This window comes from Sciurus carolinensis, chromosome 8, assembly GCF_902686445.1.
Source record: "Sciurus carolinensis chromosome 8, mSciCar1.2, whole genome shotgun sequence".
NCBI classification, from domain to species: Eukaryota; Metazoa; Chordata; class Mammalia; order Rodentia; family Sciuridae; genus Sciurus; species Sciurus carolinensis.
This window is the reverse complement of record NC_062220.1, coordinates 24,438,758-24,458,663: the sequence shown is the minus strand read 5'-3', so window position 1 is coordinate 24,458,663 and position 19,906 is coordinate 24,438,758. Positions and strand designations below refer to the sequence as shown.

Genomic DNA, 19,906 nt, shown 5'->3' with positions numbered 1-19,906 from the left:
GAGTTGAGCTGCTATAAACATTGATGTGACTGTGTCATTGTGGTATGCTGATTTTAAGTCCTTTGGGTATAAACGGAGGAGTGGAATACCTGGATCAAATGGTGATTCCATTCCAAGTTTTCTGAGGAATCTCCATATTGCTTTCCATAATGGTTGCATCATTTTACATTCCCACCAGCAATGTATGAATGTACTTTTCTCCCCACATCCTTGCCAACATTTATTGTTGCTTGTATTCTTCATAATTGCCATTCTTTTTGGAGTGAGATGAAATCTTAGAGTATTTCTGGTTTGTATTTCTCTAATTGCCAGAGATGTTGAACATATTTTCATATAATTGTTGATGGATTGTATATCTTCTGTGAAGTGTCTGTTCACTTCCTTAGCCCATTTATTGACTGGGTTTTTTGGTGTGTGTGTGTTAAGTTTTTTGAGTTCTTTATGTATCCTAGTGATTAATGCTTTATCTGAGGTGCATGTGGTAAAGATTTTCTCCCACTCTGTAGGCTCTCTCTTCACATTATTGTTTCTTTTGCTGAGAAGAAGCTTTTTAGTTTGAATCCATCCCATTTATTGATTCTTGATTTAACTTCTTGCACTTTAGAGGTCTTGTTAAGGAAGTCAGATCCTAGGCTGACATGGTGAAGATGTGGGCCTGCTTTAACGTGAAAAATAAGAATGATCTTCTCTTCATCTCTCAGTATTTTGAAAGTTACTTGTTAATTATCTTTATAATTTCAAAAGATAAACTTTATTTTATCCATCACTTTTTGCAGGGTTTCTTAGCTTACCATTCTGGAAAACCGGGTTTCATGCTTCAACACTTCCCTCTTTTTTTTTTTATTCCACCTTCTAAATAGTTATAGTTTTTTTCTTTATTTTTAATTGAAAGGGGATCTTGCTATGTTGCCCAGGATGGCCTCCATCTTCTGTGCTCAAGGGATCCTCCTGTGCTACTGGGACGGTAGCACCTATCCATACTTTGCTTTTAAATATAAATTTAAATATAAAATCAAGGCTAATCAGTTAATATTTTTTATTCTCTTCTCTAACATCAGGTACTCTCTACATATCATTATGTTTGGGTTATTGTTTTTACTCCATGACCTTTCTATACCTGCTCTAAGAACATGTCCAGAATGATAACTGTATGATTATGCAACATTTTTAATGTACTTTAAAAGTTAAAAAAATAGATTATGTGCTTAAAACAGCTTAATAAACCTTTGTTTACTCATTTATCTAATAGATATTTATCGAATACCAGAATTATCATAGCAGTGTTTTTTAAAATGGTGAAAATTTGGAAACAACCTAAATGACTGACTTTAGAGAATTAGAAAAATAACTACTATACATTTTTACAGAGAATGCTCTGTAAACATTTTTAAAGTAATGGTAAATTTTACTCTATTTTAAATGAAGAAATACTTATGAAACAGTTCGTACAATGTAAGCTGTCTTTTGTTTAAAGGCATCAAAACAAAACCATTTGTATAAGAAACTGGAGTCGGGGGTGAATGGATGCTAGAGTCTTACACACCACATTGTTAACCTGGTAACAGCTATCTTGGGTGTGCTGGTTTGAGTTTCTGTTTTCTCCCACCTGTATTTTCTGCCTCCCCCATAAAAAAGCATGTGTCACTTCTTTAAGAATGAATGTTTTTTGAACTTAAGATACAAAGTGAGAGTTCGAAACGCATGCTAAAATAATGTGGGAATACCTGATAAGAATTCAGTAAAGATTTGTTGAATGAATAAGATTGAATTTTAGAGATTCCTAAATCTGTGTCATTATCACTTGACACTTTCATAATTTTATGCAGAAGCAAGTCCTTAGTTCAGTTATCTCAAAAGAAAAATCACGCATTGAACTGTTCTGCAGAAGCTAGGAAACAGCTTTCACTAAATGTCAGTTGTGTAGTGACAGAACCAGCAGAATTGAGGCCCACCACAGAAGCAGCCAGGCAACAATGCTGTGTTTCACAGTATGCAAGGTCTGAATAAAAGTGTCCTTTGTGCTGGTCTCAGACTGAGGGGCGGGATTTGTGGCAATTTATGTTATTTCTCCTTAATGGAAATTGAGGCAGCCTCTAATCCTGCTATCACATGACAACTACTTATTTGATTTTTAGTAATTTGGGAGCAGCTGTGGACAAACGATTATTCTGCAAAAAGGGCCAGGCCAGCTGCATTCTGACCCAATCGAAATAGACTGGGCATACTAGACTTCCTATCCGCCATGTTTCTAAACCAGGTATAATTTCTGCAAATCACCTGCTTTTTAATTGATATTTGTAGCTGCTTAATAAGCACCTAAATGTGTGAGAATGCAATTCAAATCCTTTTTATCATAGTCATCAACATTTATTAGGTACCTACTCCAAGGCACTGTGCCAGACACTGGATTATAAACCACAGCGTGCTGTTCCATGTGCTTTCCTCTTTGATAGGTGGGGCAGTGTTACCTTTGTTTTTAGCAGACAGAGTTGCAGTGTAAAGAAAGAATCTGATGCAGAGGCAGCTGAGAGCTGGGTTCCTTTGCTCCCAGATTCTCCCTGTGTCTGCAGTCGGAGTGCTCATTGATGCCCCCTTGCCAAGCCATGTGCTTTCACAGACTCTAGCCTCTGCCTGCAGTCCCCTTCTTTCATTCAGTAGCCTGAAGACTCTTGCTTTCTCTTTCAGGATCCCGCCCCACATCCTGGCAGTCTTCATAGTGTTCCCTTAGCCCTTGGCAGTTTGCTCTCACTAGAATAGCATTTGTTCTTTTTTATATAGCAAAGCCCATTTAATTTATTGATTCAGTCTTTCAGGATGTACTTTTTTCAAAAGCTTTTATAACCCAGGGGCTTGAGAATATGTTAGAATAAAATAACAGGGAATTCAGTAGATAGAGTATCTATGAAGAGTAGAAGAAAGCTGAGTATCTATGAAGAGTAGAAGAAAGCTTAACTTTTGATTCTGTACACCTACAAGGTGGGAATGAAGTACAGATAATCTTTATCTCTGAAATATTGAATTATCATAAAGACAGATTGACCTGAATTATTCAGTGAACCCCCTTTTTTAGAAATTCCTATTAACAACCATATGTAGTGGCCTGTGATTAGAAGTCATTTCAAAACAAAAACAATATAGAACTGCACTGAGTATGGTACTAGCCACAAGCTACATGTAAATTAATTAAACTTAAAATTAAAATTAAATAGAATTGAAAATATAATTCTTTAGTCACAGTAGTCACATTTCAGCATTGTCATTGTCTACTGTTTTAGACTGTGCAAATTTAAAACGTTTCCATTATTGCAGAAGGTTCTGTTGAATGTTTCTAATCTAGAAACTATAAAAGAGTTGACATTTTAAAGCTACCTCAATTTCCATGAAAGTTAGATTCACCTAACTTTTTTATTTGTTCCAGTTGATGAATGTGAGGCAACCTTAAATTCCTTATGCTGTCTTTACATTTTTTTGCTTTGGTTCTGGCACCCTCTTGTGTTTCATCTTTGTTATAACAATACCATCATGACATGGTCATGTGTCATTTGATTTGAGTTAAAGAACATTGAAATATTTTGGAAAACTCATTATATATATGTATTTTTCTAGGGAAAAGTTGCATAGCTTTTACCCATCCTCAAAAGGGTCTATGATTCAGAAAAGATCAAGAACTGTTCTCTGATAGACATTTTGTATAGTCAAAACTCCCAGTGTGATCTGTAAGCATTTTTTCTTCCTGTATTAAAAAAAAAAAAAAATCATATAACTTTTGGCATTTTTGTACTTTCCCTGTCTTTATATGTGAAAAAGTATAATGATAAATTACACTTATACAGCACTCACTGTGTACCATGTTCCATTTTAAGCATTTTTACAAATAGTAGCTCATTTGATCTTCACAATAATTCTATGAAGTGCATGCTTTCATTCTCCCCTGTTTTAACTAAGGCACAGAAGTCCAACGAAAAGGTGCCAGTAAGTGGCAGAACTGGGATTCATATTCTGTATTGTGACTCTACAGTCTATTCTTAACCATCTTGCTTTAGCAGCGAGGATCAGTATTGAAGCAGGTATGAGGTGGGACAGACCCTTGTACACAATGGGTCCCATGTATATTAAGAAATAACTGTAAATCCCTGCTAGCCAGTGCTGGAAATTATTGTCAGTATCCACTCCTGATTTTCAGTGCATGAACATAGACCTACATACAGTAGTCACCCCTTATTCACAATTTTATGTTCCAGGGTTTCAGTTCTAGTCTGAAAATACTAAGTGGAAAATTCCATAAATAAGCAGTCTATAAATTTTAAGGGTTTTATGTTTATCCATAACTGTTTAAAATATTTGGATAAAGGTTTGTATCTCCTTCCTTTTTTGTCTGTACCCTTCTCATTTGTAGGTGTCCCATTTCTCTCTTTGTGAGTGATTTTATACTCTTTAATTTTTTAATGATTTGAAACTGAAAATTTTATACTAAACTTAATCAGTGTATAGAAATAGAAACCCTAATGGTGGTTTTCTAAAACGGGACTTAGAATCTTTATTGAGAGCATAAGAAGTCCAGATTGTTGTTTAGCAGTGCTCCATGAGTAATTTCTGATGAGGCTACATATTATTTTTCTTTTGTATCAATCAGTGCTTACAATATGTGTGGGGTATTTCAGAAAACTTAATTCCAGGTGTTGGAAAACTGAAAGAAGAGTAAATTATACACTGAGGTAATCTATACAGAAAGCAGCTACCACCCTTAGGGGTAGGGGAATAAAAAGAGAAGAACCTGAGGAGCTCAGAGGGCACCCCACATGTCTGGCAATCTGACCTCTGGGTGGGGTGCCTTCCAGCTGGTGTGCTCAGCCACCAGGGGCAAAGGAAGGGCACAGCCAGAGTTGGGAGGTGCAGTGTCCTCACTGGAGCAATGCTGATGTGAATGAAAACAGCAATGAGCTCCCTTCTCTTCTCTTCCAGTCTCTTCTATGCAAAACTTTAAGAAGGAAGCTGACTGGCAAGTCTGGAAAACTGACCCATCCCCCAGCTGGGTATAGAGCCACTCAGAACAAATATAGTTGGCCTTCTACTCGCAGGGGTTCCACTTCCATGGATTCACCCAACAATGGATCAAAAATATTCAGAAAAAAAAATTGTACTGAAAAATGCATACTTTTTCCCTCGTCATTATTCTCTAAACAATACAGTGTAACAATTGTTTGCATATCATTTACATTGTGTTAAGTATTATAAGTAACCTTAAGATGATTTTAAGTATGTGAGAGAATGTATAGGTTCTATGCAAATAATGCATCATTTCATATAAGGAACTTGAGCATTCATATATTTTAGTATCCATGCAGAGCCCTGGAACCAATCCTTCTTGAATATTTTTAAAAATGTTTTTCGTTGTAGAGGGACACATTACCTTTATTTTGTTTAGTTTTATGTGGTGCTGAGGGTTGAACCCAGTTCCTCGTATGTGCAAGGTAAGTGCTCTAGCACTGAGCTACAAACCCAGCTCCTTCATGAATACTGAAGGACAATTGTTAGAAGTCTTGGAAATAGGATACACACACACACACACACACACACTCATCAATTATGTAGTTATATATAATTAATAAAATTATATCTGTATAGGGAAATTAGAGAAACTGTAATTGTCTGGGTTTAGCTTTAGTAATTAATGTGTGAAACCAGTTACTTCCCTATCATTTATTAAGGGACAAATTATGATAAATACTATTCGTAGAGACCTATGGACCCAAACTGCCTTCAGTGAGCTTACAATATTGTTTTTTAAGAAATATTTTTAGTTGTAGATGGACACAATACATTTATTTATTTATTTTTATGTGGTGCTGAGGTTTGAACCCAGTGCCTCACACATGCTAGGTAAGCGCTCTACCACTGAGCTACGACCCCAGCCCACAGTGTTGTTTTAATAAAACCATGCACTCATCCTCAGGTCATCATGAAGTTGTATGGTAAATCTCATTACATGTTCTATAAAAGCGTCATTATTGACCAAGGGTTATCGTTAATTAGTGACTGTTTACAAATTTAATCAACATTGGTATGAAACAAATGTGATTATAGTCATATAAAATTCTTTTAGTTTCAGATACTCAAGTTAGTCTTACTTGAGACAAGGCAATTTCTAAACTCAAATGGGGCTGTTTTCTTGGTAGCATGAGAGGGGTTTGATTTTTCTCGTGACAGTTTTCCCTAGCAAATCATTTGATTTTAATTTTCAAAAGAATCAGTTTAGGAAGCTATATTATAGTTTTTAAAACTCATTTTGTTAAGTCATAATTCATATGATAAAAGATCAGATAGAAGATTATAAAAATCAAGGATCTTTTCCCACTCTCTTCCTACCCCCAGTCCCTATTTCAGTGGCAGTTGTTTATGGTTTTAACTATTTCATTTTTAGTATTATCAAACAGGAATACCTCTATAACTCTAAAACGTCTATACCATTTTTTCTTGATGTATCATACTTGGGCATTATTGATTTCCTTGTATAAAATATAAGAATTGCTTTACAGTATTTCCTTTCTTTCCCTTCTATTTAAAAAAATTTTTTTTAGTTGTTGATGGACCTTTATTTTATTTATTTATGTGTAGTGCTGAGAGTGGAGCCCAGTGCCCTTCCCTTCTATTTTTGATAGTTACATTGTAAATTAAATTTTTCTGTTAAGGTAGGATCTGCTGCCTCCTTGACTATGAAGGAAAAGACATTAATACTCCTGGACATCGCTCCACCTTTCTGCCCCATCCTACCTCCTAATTCTGTCAGCCTTATATTTGCTTTTATGATGTCATAACTTTTACATTGTTTGGTATCACATTTAATTGTATTTTGGTCCATAGTTGAAATTTGGAAATGGAAAACAATAACTATACACATAACTGTGACTTTTTTTTGGTAGTGCCTAGTCATATAGGAGGTTGATTTTGTTTCCCCCTCCCCCTTAATTTAATTGAAAGAGGATATTCCTGCTCAGGTGGATTCTTCTAGTCTCAAACTCCATTTCTACTCAGAGTTAAGCCATATTTCACCTTCTGTTTTCACTCTGACTTTTTTTGTGTAGTTTATTTTTTCTGCTGTGGTGTTAGTTTGATCCATTACTTTATGTCCTACAAGAAGTGAGTCCTATGGTTGACTTCAGGCTTTTTTGTTCTGTTGAGTGTAATTTCTATCCTGTGATAATTTTGATTCTAGTTGTGTCCAAGAATGTAAATTGAGCCTCTCTGGGTTTTCCTGTAGGCACAGTCTTGGTCTGAGATTTTCCCTTAGGCAGTTCTTACAGTTTTTCTTTGATATGATAATGCTATTGATTAGACTAATGCTTTCTTTTACATTTAATTACACTTTGATTAGATTTCCTAACCTGTTCATTGCACTTTGATTTTTTAAAATACTCTACATATAATGTTATCTATTATGTATGGATTAGATTAAATTTAGCTCCCTTGAACATTTCTCCAGGTTCCAGCAGCTCCCTAGATATTATTGGCCAACAAGTACCAGGGTGCTCTGGATTAAGACAGTTCTTTTCTGTGCTTTCTTCCATTATTGTCAGTCCTACCCTAATTGACTCAGAAGGCAAAAATAGATACTCATCTCTACCTGTTGGCCTCCGTAGAGCTCTCTGTCGTTCATATAATAAAAAAGAACCTTTAGATGAAGCACATATTGCACCCCAGGTGATTGTACCTCAGGTTAAGGAAGAGGTTTTAATAAATTTGTTATGCCCTTTTATTTGAATTTATATGTATTGCCAGTACTTTCATCTTTTCACATTGGTTCAGAAGAATCACTGACAGGTCCATCGGAGTCTCTCCATTTTGTGTGTGTGAGAGTGGGTTGGTGGTGGCTGGGGTCAGCGTGGGCGATCTCACCCAGGGCCTGGTACATGCTAGGCAAGCACTCTGCCACTGTCCTGTGCATTTTGTGAGTTGTCACAAAATTATGCTAGGGTTATTGGTTTCCTATAGTTCCTTTATTTTATATCTAAGAGAGTAGTGTTTCAGTTGCTGGAGTATAATATAGGCCTTTTGGTGCAAATATCTTGCATGCAATTAAGAAAACAATCCTCAGAGATGGGTATCTAATTTAGAGATGAAAAATTGAGACCTGGTGCTTAGGAGACTTGCCAAGTTCATTAGTCAGGAAGGATAGAGTCTTAAAGTCATGTGGATTCTGGAATCATCCATTAATGTTGAGTACTTGTGTGCCAGGCACTGTGTTCCTGACTTTATCTGGATCATCTTATTTAATCCTCACATGATCTTTTTGAGGATAGGTACTGTCATTTTTTTTTTAATGGAAAAAAAATGACAGAATTGAGGCTTAAAGATTATTAAGTCACTTGTCCAGGGGTTCTATATTGGTTTTTTTAAAATTCATATTATCTAATATGTTTTGCCTTTTAATAATTCCCATCAGTTTTGCCAGCCAGAGAATCTGACTCCTCATGAATAAAGCTAAATTGCATCACTAAAATTGACTTAACTGGATGGGGCCTGATATCTCACGCAATATGTGTTGTCAGTCATATCTGACTTTAGACAACCTGTTTAATTTATGCTTTTATGAAAACATTGAAAGCAACATTTACAGGTATCCCACTGGTTCAAAGAAACACCCTTGCTTTTGCATTTTAGAGTGTGCATAATACAAATGGTTAGACTGGGGATAGGATGGGGGAGGGAGGTGGAAAGAGATGCGACACTAGGCAGAAGTGACAAGCCTGTGAAGCAGACAGCCCTATTGATTTATGCTGTGAACTGCATTCTGGAGCAAAGAATTGAAATCCATTATGCCAAGCACATAGCGTACAAATCCCTTTGAAAAGCAGTTAGATGCCATCTAATCCCAAATCATTTAAAAACAATTTTGAAGTACCCAGAATTCTAAAATGCCCTGAGCAGTTTTTCTCTTAGATTAGAAGAACAGAGAAATGGATGGAAAAAATAGCACTTTACTGGTATCTTGTTCTCATATATTGTGTTTAATTGTGTGACTTAGTGTGTTAAATTACATTTTAGATAAGTACAAATCTGGGGGCTAGTACATATTCCCTTTAGTTTTCTGAATCTTGCACCAAACACAGGATATGGAAGGGAAACCTTAGGGCAGCTTATCAGGTATCACTCTTTAAAAAAAAAAAAAAAAAAAAAGTGTTTTAATCAGCCATGATTTCAGACTTTTAGAAACATTCCAAGTATGGTACAAAGAATTCTTATATTCTCCTTACCCAGATTTTCCAAATGTTAACATTTTATCCTGTTTTTCTTCCTTTTATCTATTAAATAAATATTATTTTACCATGTTCCTCTTAAAAAGCTTCATTTGGAAAAAGGAGGGTGTAATGGGGAGATGACCTCAACAGGAAAGAAGAGTGAAAAGGGGGTTGGCATGATAGCCAAGTGCTTTCTAATCTTTTTGGATTTGTGGCACCCTGTGGTTGTTTTATTTTGTAATTATAGTGAACTTTATGTTGAAATACAGAATACTCCTTGAGATAATTAAATAGTTTCAAAGTGAATACTAGATTAGAAGGATGAATTGTCATATATGTAGAATGGTATGACAGTGAAAAGAGGCAATGAAGAGCAAAAGAAATGTTGGGAGTAACACAAGAATTAAAACAGGATCGAGAGCAGAAAAAAATAAGAATCTGGTCATTACAGGGAAACAGTTGATCTGAAGAAGAAAGACAGCAGGGTGAAACTTAAAGTGATTGCTCAGAGGAACAAAGGATTTTAAAAGTCCCCAAAGATGGAAAATGAGACTTATAATAGAGCAGAGTAAAAGTGAGAAGAATTTAAATAGGTTATTATGTTCTTTTAGATGTAGCCATAAAGGTCATATATCTGTACATGGTTATAATTTCTCTTGGTAAGTTCTAGATATACAGTGATGCATATTATTACAATAGTCAAATTTCAAATTTGTGTATGTGTTTGTTGGGTTTATACAAGTAGAGATAGTGTACAAATTATACACTCAACTTTTCAATATGGGTGGGTCAAAATTTAAAGTATATGTCCTTTGACCCAGCAAATTTACCTTCAAGAATTGATTCTTTTTGTTTGGTTTTGTTTTTGTGGTACTAGGGATCAAACCCAGGGCCTCATGAATGTGAGGCCAGCGCTCTACCACTGAGCCACATCCCCAGTTCAAGCATTTATTCCTAAAAACAATTTATCAAATAGTGTGCACAGTTTTTTAATAAAGATAATAAAGGGCTAGTTTTTTTTATTCTGTTCTTTGAGTAATCTTGTATTCTATGTACAGAAGTTAAACTTGTATAAGGATTTTTAAAATTTCAAATTGTGGTAAATTATACACAACAATAAGCTTACCAGCTTACCCATTTTTAGGAGTCTAGTTCAGTAATGTTGGGTACATTCACATTGTGCATCCAAGCTCTAGAGCTCCTTTCAGCTGACAAAACTGAAACCAAACCCATGAAGCTCTCCTCACTGCCTCTTCCCCTCAGTCTCTGGCAACTACTTTTCTACTTTTCCACTTTGCATAACTGTGATTTTCGCTAACTACCTCAGCTAAGTTAAATCATACAGTATTTGTATTTGCCACTGGCTTATTTCACTGAGCAAAATATATTTTCCTCAAGTCTCATCCATGTTGTAGCACATGTCAGAATTCCCTTTTTAAAAAAAATTAGTTTCAGGAGCTGGGGCTGTGGTGGAGCACTTGCCTGGCATGTGTAAGGCACTAGGTTTGATTCTCAACATCACATGTAAATAAATAAAGATAAAGGTCCATCAACAACTAAAAAAAAAAAATTTTTTTAAATTACTTTCAAATAGACTTTTTTTTTCCAGTCTTCAAGTTTACAGCAAAATTGAATGGATGGTACAGAGACTTCTCATATAACCCTGGCCCTTATACACTGCTTTCCCCACTACCAACATACTGCACCAAGGAGGTCCAGTGGTTCTGGTCAGTGAGCCTGCATTTACACATCATTGTCACCAAATTCCAGAAGTTTAAAGTAGGTACTTACATTGGTATTGGACATTCTATAGCTTTGAACAAATGTGTAATAACATGTATCCACCACTATGATATCATATAGAGTAGTTTTATTGCCCTGAAAATCCTCAGTGCTTTGCCTGTTCATCCCTCTTCCCCCTCTCCCTCTGCCCCATACCTGGAAATCACTGAACCTTTTACTATCTGCATAATTTTACCTTTTCTAGAAGTCATATAATTGAAATGATATGTTATATAACTTTTTCAGATTGACTTCTTGTACCTGGTAATTTTAATTTAAGGTTCTTCCATGACTTTTCATGGCCTGATAGTTCATTTCTTGTTAGTGCCTAATAACATTAGGCATAGATGGATAAACAACATTTTTTTTCTTGTTCATTTATCAAAGGACATCTTGGTTGCTTCCAAGTTTTGGCAATTGCAAATAGGCTGCTGTAAACATCCATGTATAGATTTTTGTGTGAACTTAAGTTTTCAGTTCCTTTGGGTAAATACCAAGAAGTATATTGCTGAATCATATGGTAAGAGTGTATTCAGTTTTATAAGAAATGGCCAAACTTTCTTTGAAGTGACTGTACCCAGCAGTGAGTGACAATTCCTGATTCACATTCTTGACAGCATAGTGTTTTGGATTTTACCCATTCTAATAGGCATGTAGTGGTGTCTTGTTTTAGTATCCAATTCCCTATTGGCATATTAGTTGAAATTGTTTTCCTATGCTTGTTATTGTTGAGTTTTAAGAATTCTTTATTTTGGATAACAGTCCTTTGTTAGATATGTCTTTTTGCGAATATTTTCCTCTAATATATAAGGTTGTTCTCTCATTCTTTAATAGTGTCTTACACAAAATAAAAGGTTTTTTGTTTTCTGGGTTTTTGTTTGTTTGTTTTGGCGCTTAAACACTGAGACACATCCCCAACCCTTTTTATTTTTTATTTTGAGACAGGGTCTCACTAAGTTGCTGAGGGCCTTGCTAAGTTGCTGAGGCTGACTTTGAACTTGTGATCCTCTTGCCTTGGCCTCGCAAGCCACTGGGTTTATAGGCATATGCCACTGTGCATGTCCAGAGTTAGTTTTTGTTATAAAGTCCAGTTTATCAATTCTTTCTTTTATGAATCCTGAGTTTGGCATTATTTAAGAAGTCAGTGCCATAGCTTATCTAGACTTTCTTCCATATTATCTTCTAGGAGTTTTATTCTTTACATTTAGGTCTGTGATCCATTTTGAGTTCATCTTTGTGAAGAATATAAGATCTGGTTGGGCACAGTAGTATGTGCTGATAGTCCCAGCTACTTGGAGACTAACGCAGGGGAATTGCTTACACAGAAGTTCAAGGTAACCTGGGCAATATAGCAAGACTCCATCTTAAATAAATAAATAAATGAATAAATTTGAAATAAGGTCTGTGTCTTGATTCATTAGATAGTTGTTTGTTTGCTTTTGGTACCCAGAATTGAACTCAGGGGCACTCGACCACTGAGCCATATCCCTAGCCCTATTTTGTATTTTATTTAGACACAGGGTCTCACTGAGTTGATTAGCACCTCACTGTTGCTGAGGCTGACTTTGACCTCATGATCCTCCTGCCTCAGCCTCTGGAGCCACTGGGATTATAGGTGTGTGCCACCACACCCAGCTTGATTCATTTTTTGATATGTGGATGTATGTGTGTTCTAGCACCCATTCATTGAAAAGACTAACTTTGTTAAAACTTCATGTTGACTTTGCCTCTCTTTAAAAAAAATTAGTTGACTGGGCTTGGGTTGTAGCTCAGTGGTGGAGTGTTTGCTTAGCATATGTGAGGCACTGGATTTGATGCTCAGCAACAAATATAAATAAATAAAAAATAAATGTCCATCAGCAACTAAAAAAAAATATTTAAAAAAATCAGTTGACTATATTTATGTGGATCTATTTCTGGTCTCTCTGTTTTTGTCTGCTAATTATTATTTTGCCAGTACCACACTGTCCTAATTACTGTCTTGAAGTCAGATTGCATCAATCTTTTAACTTTCTTGTTCTTCAATATTCTGTTGGCTATTCTTGGTCTCTGGCCTCTCTGGATAAACATATTTTTGGGGGGACCGATAGGAATTGAACCCAGGGGTATTTTACCACTGTACATCCCCAGACTTTTTTTTTTTTTTTTTTTTTTTTTTTGAGACAGGGTCTCACTAAGTTGCTTAGAACCTCAGCCTCCCAGGTTGCTGAGGTTACAGGTGTACACCACTGTGCCCAGCCTCTCAGTAAGAGTTTGTCAATATCCACAAAATAACTTACTAACATTTTTGTTGGGGATTATGTTGAATTTAGAGATCAAGTTGGAAGAACTGACATGTTCATTGTTCTGTACAATTTATTAAGGGATAACGGAACCAGTCAATGAGGGAATTAGGAAAAAGACAAACAGACACAAAATTAGAGAAAAGGCCAGGACTTGGTGGTTCACCCTGCCTGTGGTGGAGGAAGACTGACCATGAGCAAGCTCAGCATGTTTATTAAATAGGTTTGAACATCAGAAGGATTTATTGTGAGATATCTTCTTCAAGATAAACAAAACCGAAACTGAGGGTAAAAGCAGCCCAATTAGAACTTATCAGCTTGTGCCTGTAATTCTCTACCTCTAGGCAGCAGATATTTGAGCCCAAAGTTGTGAACTAACAAAAAATTCCTTGGTTAGCAAAGAATTTCTTCCCTTTGAACAGGGCATCACCATACAACTGGGTAGTTTTCAATGGGTGCCTTTGCACTGAGAAATTCCCAGAGGAGGTGTCATTGGGAGGTGTCCCCTTTATCTTTTGGCGGTTCAAAGATCCATAATTCATTCGTTGTTCCTGACAGTTGATGGTATTGAGTCTTTCTATCCATGAACATGGAATATCTATTTATTTAGTTCTTTGACTTCTTTCATTAGTTTTGTAATTTTTCCTATGTAGATTTTGTACCTATTTTGTTAGATTTATGCCTTAGTATTTCACATTTTTGAGGTGCTAATATAAACGATCTTATGTTTTAACTTCAAATTCCACTTGTTCATTGCTGATGTATAGGGAAACATTGACTTTTGTATATTCATTTTGTATCCTGCAACCTTGCTATAATACTATTAGTAGGAGATTTTTGTTGATTGTTTTAGATTTTCTACATAGACAGTCATACCATCTGTTAACAGAAACAGTTCTGTTTCTTCCTTCCCAATCGAATCACCCTACTGTTTATCATGTATTGTCTTACTGTATTAAGTAGCATTTCCAGTACAGTGTTGAAAAGAAGTGGTGAGAGGAGACATTCTTCTCTTGTCTCTGATTTCAGTGAGAAAGCTTCTAGTTTCTCACCATTAAATATAATGTTAGCTGTAGGTTTTTTTGTAGATGTCTTATATCAAGTTGAGGAAGTTCCCCTTTATTCCTAATTTGCATTTTTTTTCCTTTTTAAGGCTGAATAATATGTGGTATGTATGTACCACATTTTGTTCCCCAATCACCCGTTGATGGACACTTGGGTAGCTTCCACCTTTTGGCTATTGTGAATAATGCTGCTATGAACATGGGTATACAAATATCTCTTTGAGACCCTGCTTTCAATTCTTCTGGGTAAGTACCAGAAGTGAAATTGCTGGATTGTACGGTAGTTCTATTTTAAAATTTTTGAGGGACCAATATACAAAGTATTATATGTAAGAATTTGCTACACTGATGTTAATAACATCAAAAATTTGGAAGCAGCCTTGCTTCATCAGTAGGTGATTGGTTACATAAATTATGGCACATCATATAGTGATGTATTCTGTAGCTATTTAAAAATGGTATGGTAGGTCTATATAGTTTTAACATGTCAAAATGTCTTATACTTATTTTTATTTTAAATCTATATGCATATATCATATGCTCCATTTTTTTTTCAAGAATAGTAAACTGGAGAGAAAAAGGAGTATAAGTACAGTAGGAGAGCAAACTTTTACTGCATTATAATTTACTGCTTCAGTTTATGGTTTATAAGAAATGTAGCTTTGTAAGGAGAGAAATCAATTTGAATAATTATAAAGAGTGGCATTTAACTCCCATTTGTCTTTGAAATACAAAGAAAATGTTAAGTATTTCACTTATTTACAGTTTTTATGTCTATAATTTCAAATGCTAGTCACTGGGATATTTTGTTTTTGTTTTACCTTTTGCATTACTGGGCGCTGGACCCAGAACCTCATACTTGTTAGGCAAATGCTCTGTCACTGAGCTACATCCCTCGCCCTTTTTATTTTTACTTTGAGACAAGATTTCACTAAGTTGTCCATGATGGCCTTGAACTTGTGATCCTCCTGCCTCAGCCTCCTGAATAGCTGGGACTACAGGCTGATACTATTATGCCTGGCACTTTTTGTTGTTGTCTTACATTTTAAAGTCTTTTTATTGTTATTTGTGTCAAGGATATTTATTGGTTTGTGACCTGAGATATAAAATTGTCACAGTGAATTTTCATCAAAATGGTTTCACATAAGGAAAATGTTCTTGCATTTTTATGTCATATTTGAATAGTGCTTTCTGTTTCCCATGACTTGGCGTGGTGAGGTAAGTAGTAAAATCAGGATTGTCAAAGTCCCTCTGTTCTTGAAGAATATATCTCTTAGTTTAAGCATCATGTTACATTACACACTGAATTCTGTTCTTTTCTTTTTCTTCTGGCAGTAGATCTTCATGGAGGAACACGGAGTAACCCAAACTGAACACATGGCTACCATAGAAGCCCATGCAGTGGCCCAACAAGTACAACAGGTCCATGTGGCCACTTACACTGAACACAGTATGTTAAGTGCTGATGAAGACTCCCCTTCTTCTCCTGAGGACACCTCTTATGATGATTCAGATATCCTCAACTCCACAGCGGCCGATGAGGTTACAGCCCATCTAGCTGCTGCAGGTAATATTTGGACTGGGAATTTTGTTGTTGTTGTTTAACTTTGTGGTACCATTCTTATCTGAAAGAGTTTAGGATCAAGGCAGGCACTCTCACATTTATCTTCCATCACAATTTTTTTTTTAGCGGTGCTGGGGATCAAACCCAGGGCTTCACGCATGCTAGGTAAGTACTCTACCACAATTTTTTAAGTCTTCCATATAATTACTGGGACTTGATCTACAGTCATTTACTATTAATGTTATGACTTTGGTTTTATTGTCTTATCCATTCTGACAGTCTTTTGGGGTTTTTTTTTGGTACTGGAGATTGAACCCAGGGGCACCTAACCGCTGAGCCACGTCCCTTGGCTCACCAAGTTACTTAGGGCCTTGCTAAGTTGCTGAGACTGGCTTTGAACTCGTGATCCTCCTGCCTCAGCTTCCAGAGCTGCAGAGATTATAGGCGTGTGCCACCGTACCCGACTCTCTTTTGGCTTTTAACTGAAGTATTTATTCCATTTATATTAAATGTAAGAACTGATATATTTAGAGTTAAATTTGTCATCTTGGGTTAAGGGATGTAGCTCAGTTGGTAGTGTGTGCTTAACATGCATGAGGTCCTAGGTTCAATCCCCAATACCAAATAAGTAAAAGTATTATTATTTAACATCAAATCTTTAATAATTTGTCTATACTTAAACTTTTATAAATTACATAATTTATTTACCTATTTACTTGCCATCTTTACCACCATTTTATCTTTGTTCACCTGTTCTATTTACTTTTCTGTATGGCCTTCTTTTTGTATTTTGAGTGATTGAAAAGTTTTTCTTTATTTTTCTTGTTAGTTTGGAAGGTATCTATACTTTTCCTATTGATGGTTCTCCTTGAAATTAAATCATTACATCATTCATTTATCAAAGTCTTGTATACTTGGTACTTTTATCCTTCATGGGGATATAATTTCATTCCTGTGTTTCCGTCCTATATGCTGTTGTTATCCTGTGTATTCATTCACTGAGTATTTTGAGCCCCACAAGATATTTTTTGTTTTATACATAGTTGATAATCACTTTTTCTGTATCTCCAGCTTGCCTTATGAGATCATTTTTCTTCTACCCCAAAGACACCATTTAGTATTTCATTTAGCATGATATGCTAGTAGCAAATTCTGCTTTTGCTTGTCTGGGAATGCTTTTATTTAGCCTTCAACTTTAAAGGCTATTTTTCCTAGGTATGAAATTCTATATTGGTGATTACAGTTTTCCTCATATTGAACATGCCGTTCCACTGTCTTCTGGGTCCCATTGTTGCCATTGAGAATCCAACTGTTTCTAATAGCTCCTTCTTTGAAGGTTATCTCCCATATTAAGCCCCTCCCTACTAACTGTTTTTAAGATTTTCTGTATTTAGTTTTGTGATGTATCTGGCTCTGATTTCTTATTTCTTCTTTTTAGGATTCTTTGGATATCTTGAATCTATAAATTATTCTTTCATCAATTCTGGGAAATCAGAGTCATTATATTTTGCTTATGGTTCATTCCATTTCTTTTTCTTTTATGACTCCAATTACATGTGTTGGTATTCCTCACTGAATCCTTTATGTCTCTTGCCTTTTGTTCTGTCTTTACCATTCTTTTGTCTCTTTATGTTTCATTCTGTGTAGTTTGTTCTTTCTTCTCATTTATTAATTTTTTTTCTTAGCTGTGTCTAAGGTGCTTTTAAATCTGTTCACTGAATTACTCATTTGGGTAATTGTTAGTGGTATGGGCTGTTCCCCCCCCCTCCCCAGTTTTAGATATTTATTTATTCACAGTGCTAGGGATTAAACCCAGGGCTTTGTGCATCATAGGCAAATGCTGTTCCACTGAGTTACACCCCCAGCCCTGGAATTTCTAGTGTTATTTTTCTCACAGATCTGCACTGTTAGTTTCCAGTTGTAAAGGGAAAACAAAACAAAAAAAAACAAACAAAAAACCCTTAAATCTCCCTGAGTAAAATAAACATGATTTTATGATTTATTTGGTAATTCAACCCCTGAAGTACCTATGGATCTCTGTTATATGCTATTTAATGCCATTTCTTGTTCATGTTGGCTTGTTTCTTCATATACAGGTTATATTTGAATGCATACTGGATGATGTGTTTGGAAAATATTTTTAGAAAAAAATTTTGGGTCTAGGATAATGTTATTTTCCTCTTGAGATGGTTTTGTTTTTGTTTTGTTTTGTTTTTGTTTTGTTTTGTTTTGAACCCCAGGACACTTTACCACTGAGCCATAGTTCCAGCCCTTTGAATTTTTTCTTTTGAGACGGGCATCATTAAGTTGCTTAGGGCCTTGCTAAATTGCTGAGGCTAACCTGGAAGTTGCAATCCTCCTGCCTCAGCCTCCCAAGTCTCTGGGATTAGAGGTGTGCACCACTGCACCTATCTTACAATGATTTTTGTTTGCTTCTGCCAGATGTTTGAGGGCAGTACGAATCCTGGCTCATCGTAATCCAATTTAAGTTTTAGGAGTTTCTGGAGTAATAAATGACTTAAATCTGGGCTGTATTTTCTATTATTCTATTTAAATTGTATATTTAGCACCATATAAACTATACCTGGATGGGCCTAGTGTTGTGTAAGGAATAAGTATCTTAGAAGATATTTAGGAAAAGCTGGACAGGAAATCAGTGATCAGGAGTGGCAAAAATACTACTACATTTAAAAATGTGTGCTGTATTTAAGGGGAAGAAGATGGATGCAATGAAGAATAAGTAATCTTATACTATCAGTTATTATCTACTGTGTTAATTCCCTGGATTTGATCCCTAGCATCACCACCAAAAGAAAAAAAAGGCTTAGTGGCAAACCAGATGAAATGTTGTTTAACATATGTTTTGTGAAATTCATACACTTCCCAGAAGAGGGCATCCTAACACAATGAATTTAAGTCAATGACTCTTATAAAGGAAGATGCTTTTCAGACATGGCACTGCCATATTACTATACTGCTTTGTCATAGTGTTAAGATCAGGAAAGGTGACTGGCATGTAGCTCAGTGGTAGAATGCTTTTCTAGCATGCATAGTCCCTAGGTTCAAATCCTAGCACTGCCTCCGCTCAAAAAATTAAGAAAGTAGTTTGACCCTTTCATGTGGCATATGTGGAAACTGAGGGAGAAACAATTTAGTGTTTCAACAGTAATTATTGAGGAACTGTTACTAGAAGACAGTCAAGAACTTGCTCCCGAGGAAGCTCTAATCTAGTGGTGGAAGAGGGATACAAAAAGGTAAAGTGATATAATTTCAGAAGACACTGAATGCTCTGAAGAAAGTAATAAGATAAAGTAATGGTCAGAGAAGGGTGGCACAGTGAGTGGTCTGAGAAGCTTCTCTGGAGATAGTTGTGATTAACAGGCAGTTAGATATCAGCAAAAGAAAGAACATTTCAGAACGAGGAAATAACCAGAGCAAGGACTCACTGATGGGAAATGGGAAGGAGGTCAGTGTGGTTGGAACCTTGTAAGCAGAGCAAATGGTGCAAGATGGCAGGTGTGAGTCAAACCATGCAGGGTTTAAGAGCTGTGCGGGTTAAAGAATTTGCAGAGCTGCAGAGGCCATGGTTAATTGTCTGGACTTGATTTGAATCCTGACTCCACTTAATGCTAGCTAGAAGATTTTTCTGAGGTGTGGGTCTGTAGCATTCATCTTATTTGAAGGTAACCCAGAAAAGATGAATGACCATCCATCCATCTTACCACATTGTACCTCAAAATGCTTCTAATTCCCATCAACCCAGACAACCCCTAATTAGTGCTGATTTTCAAGGCAAAATGTTCAGAAGTAGTACAACACAATGAAGTCAATAGGTAATAAAAACAATAATATCTCAAGATAGTCAGATGTTTTGGTGTCAGTCACCAATATGAATTTTAGATTTCTTTTTAAGAAATATTAAATTTATTCTTTTATTTTCTTCAAAGTGAAAGGGATAGGGTAACAAATTATGTCACA

At 35.8% G+C, this 19,906-nt stretch overlaps 1 protein-coding gene across 9 annotated transcripts in view; it reads left to right on the top strand.

Annotated features, from left to right (window-relative positions):
* Nrf1 (nuclear respiratory factor 1) overlaps positions 1–19,906 on the top strand; it is a 138,917-nt gene that overhangs the window by 36,796 nt on the left and 82,215 nt on the right. For 4 of the 9 annotated variants that reach the window (XR_007109745.1, XM_047560205.1, XM_047560211.1 and 1 more), the window contains exons 2-3: positions 15,700–15,931; positions 16,055–16,093. Coding sequence is in view for 8 of the 9 variants with exons in the window: in XM_047560205.1 (XP_047416161.1) it covers positions 15,709–15,931; positions 16,055–16,093 (262 nt within the window). In the remaining variant the exon portion in view is untranslated. Of the gene's footprint in view, positions 1–14,544; positions 14,611–15,699; positions 15,932–16,054; positions 16,094–19,906 lie in introns of those variants that run through there. The other 5 variants (XM_047560209.1, XM_047560212.1, XM_047560206.1 and 2 more) reach the window with 4 other exon arrangements.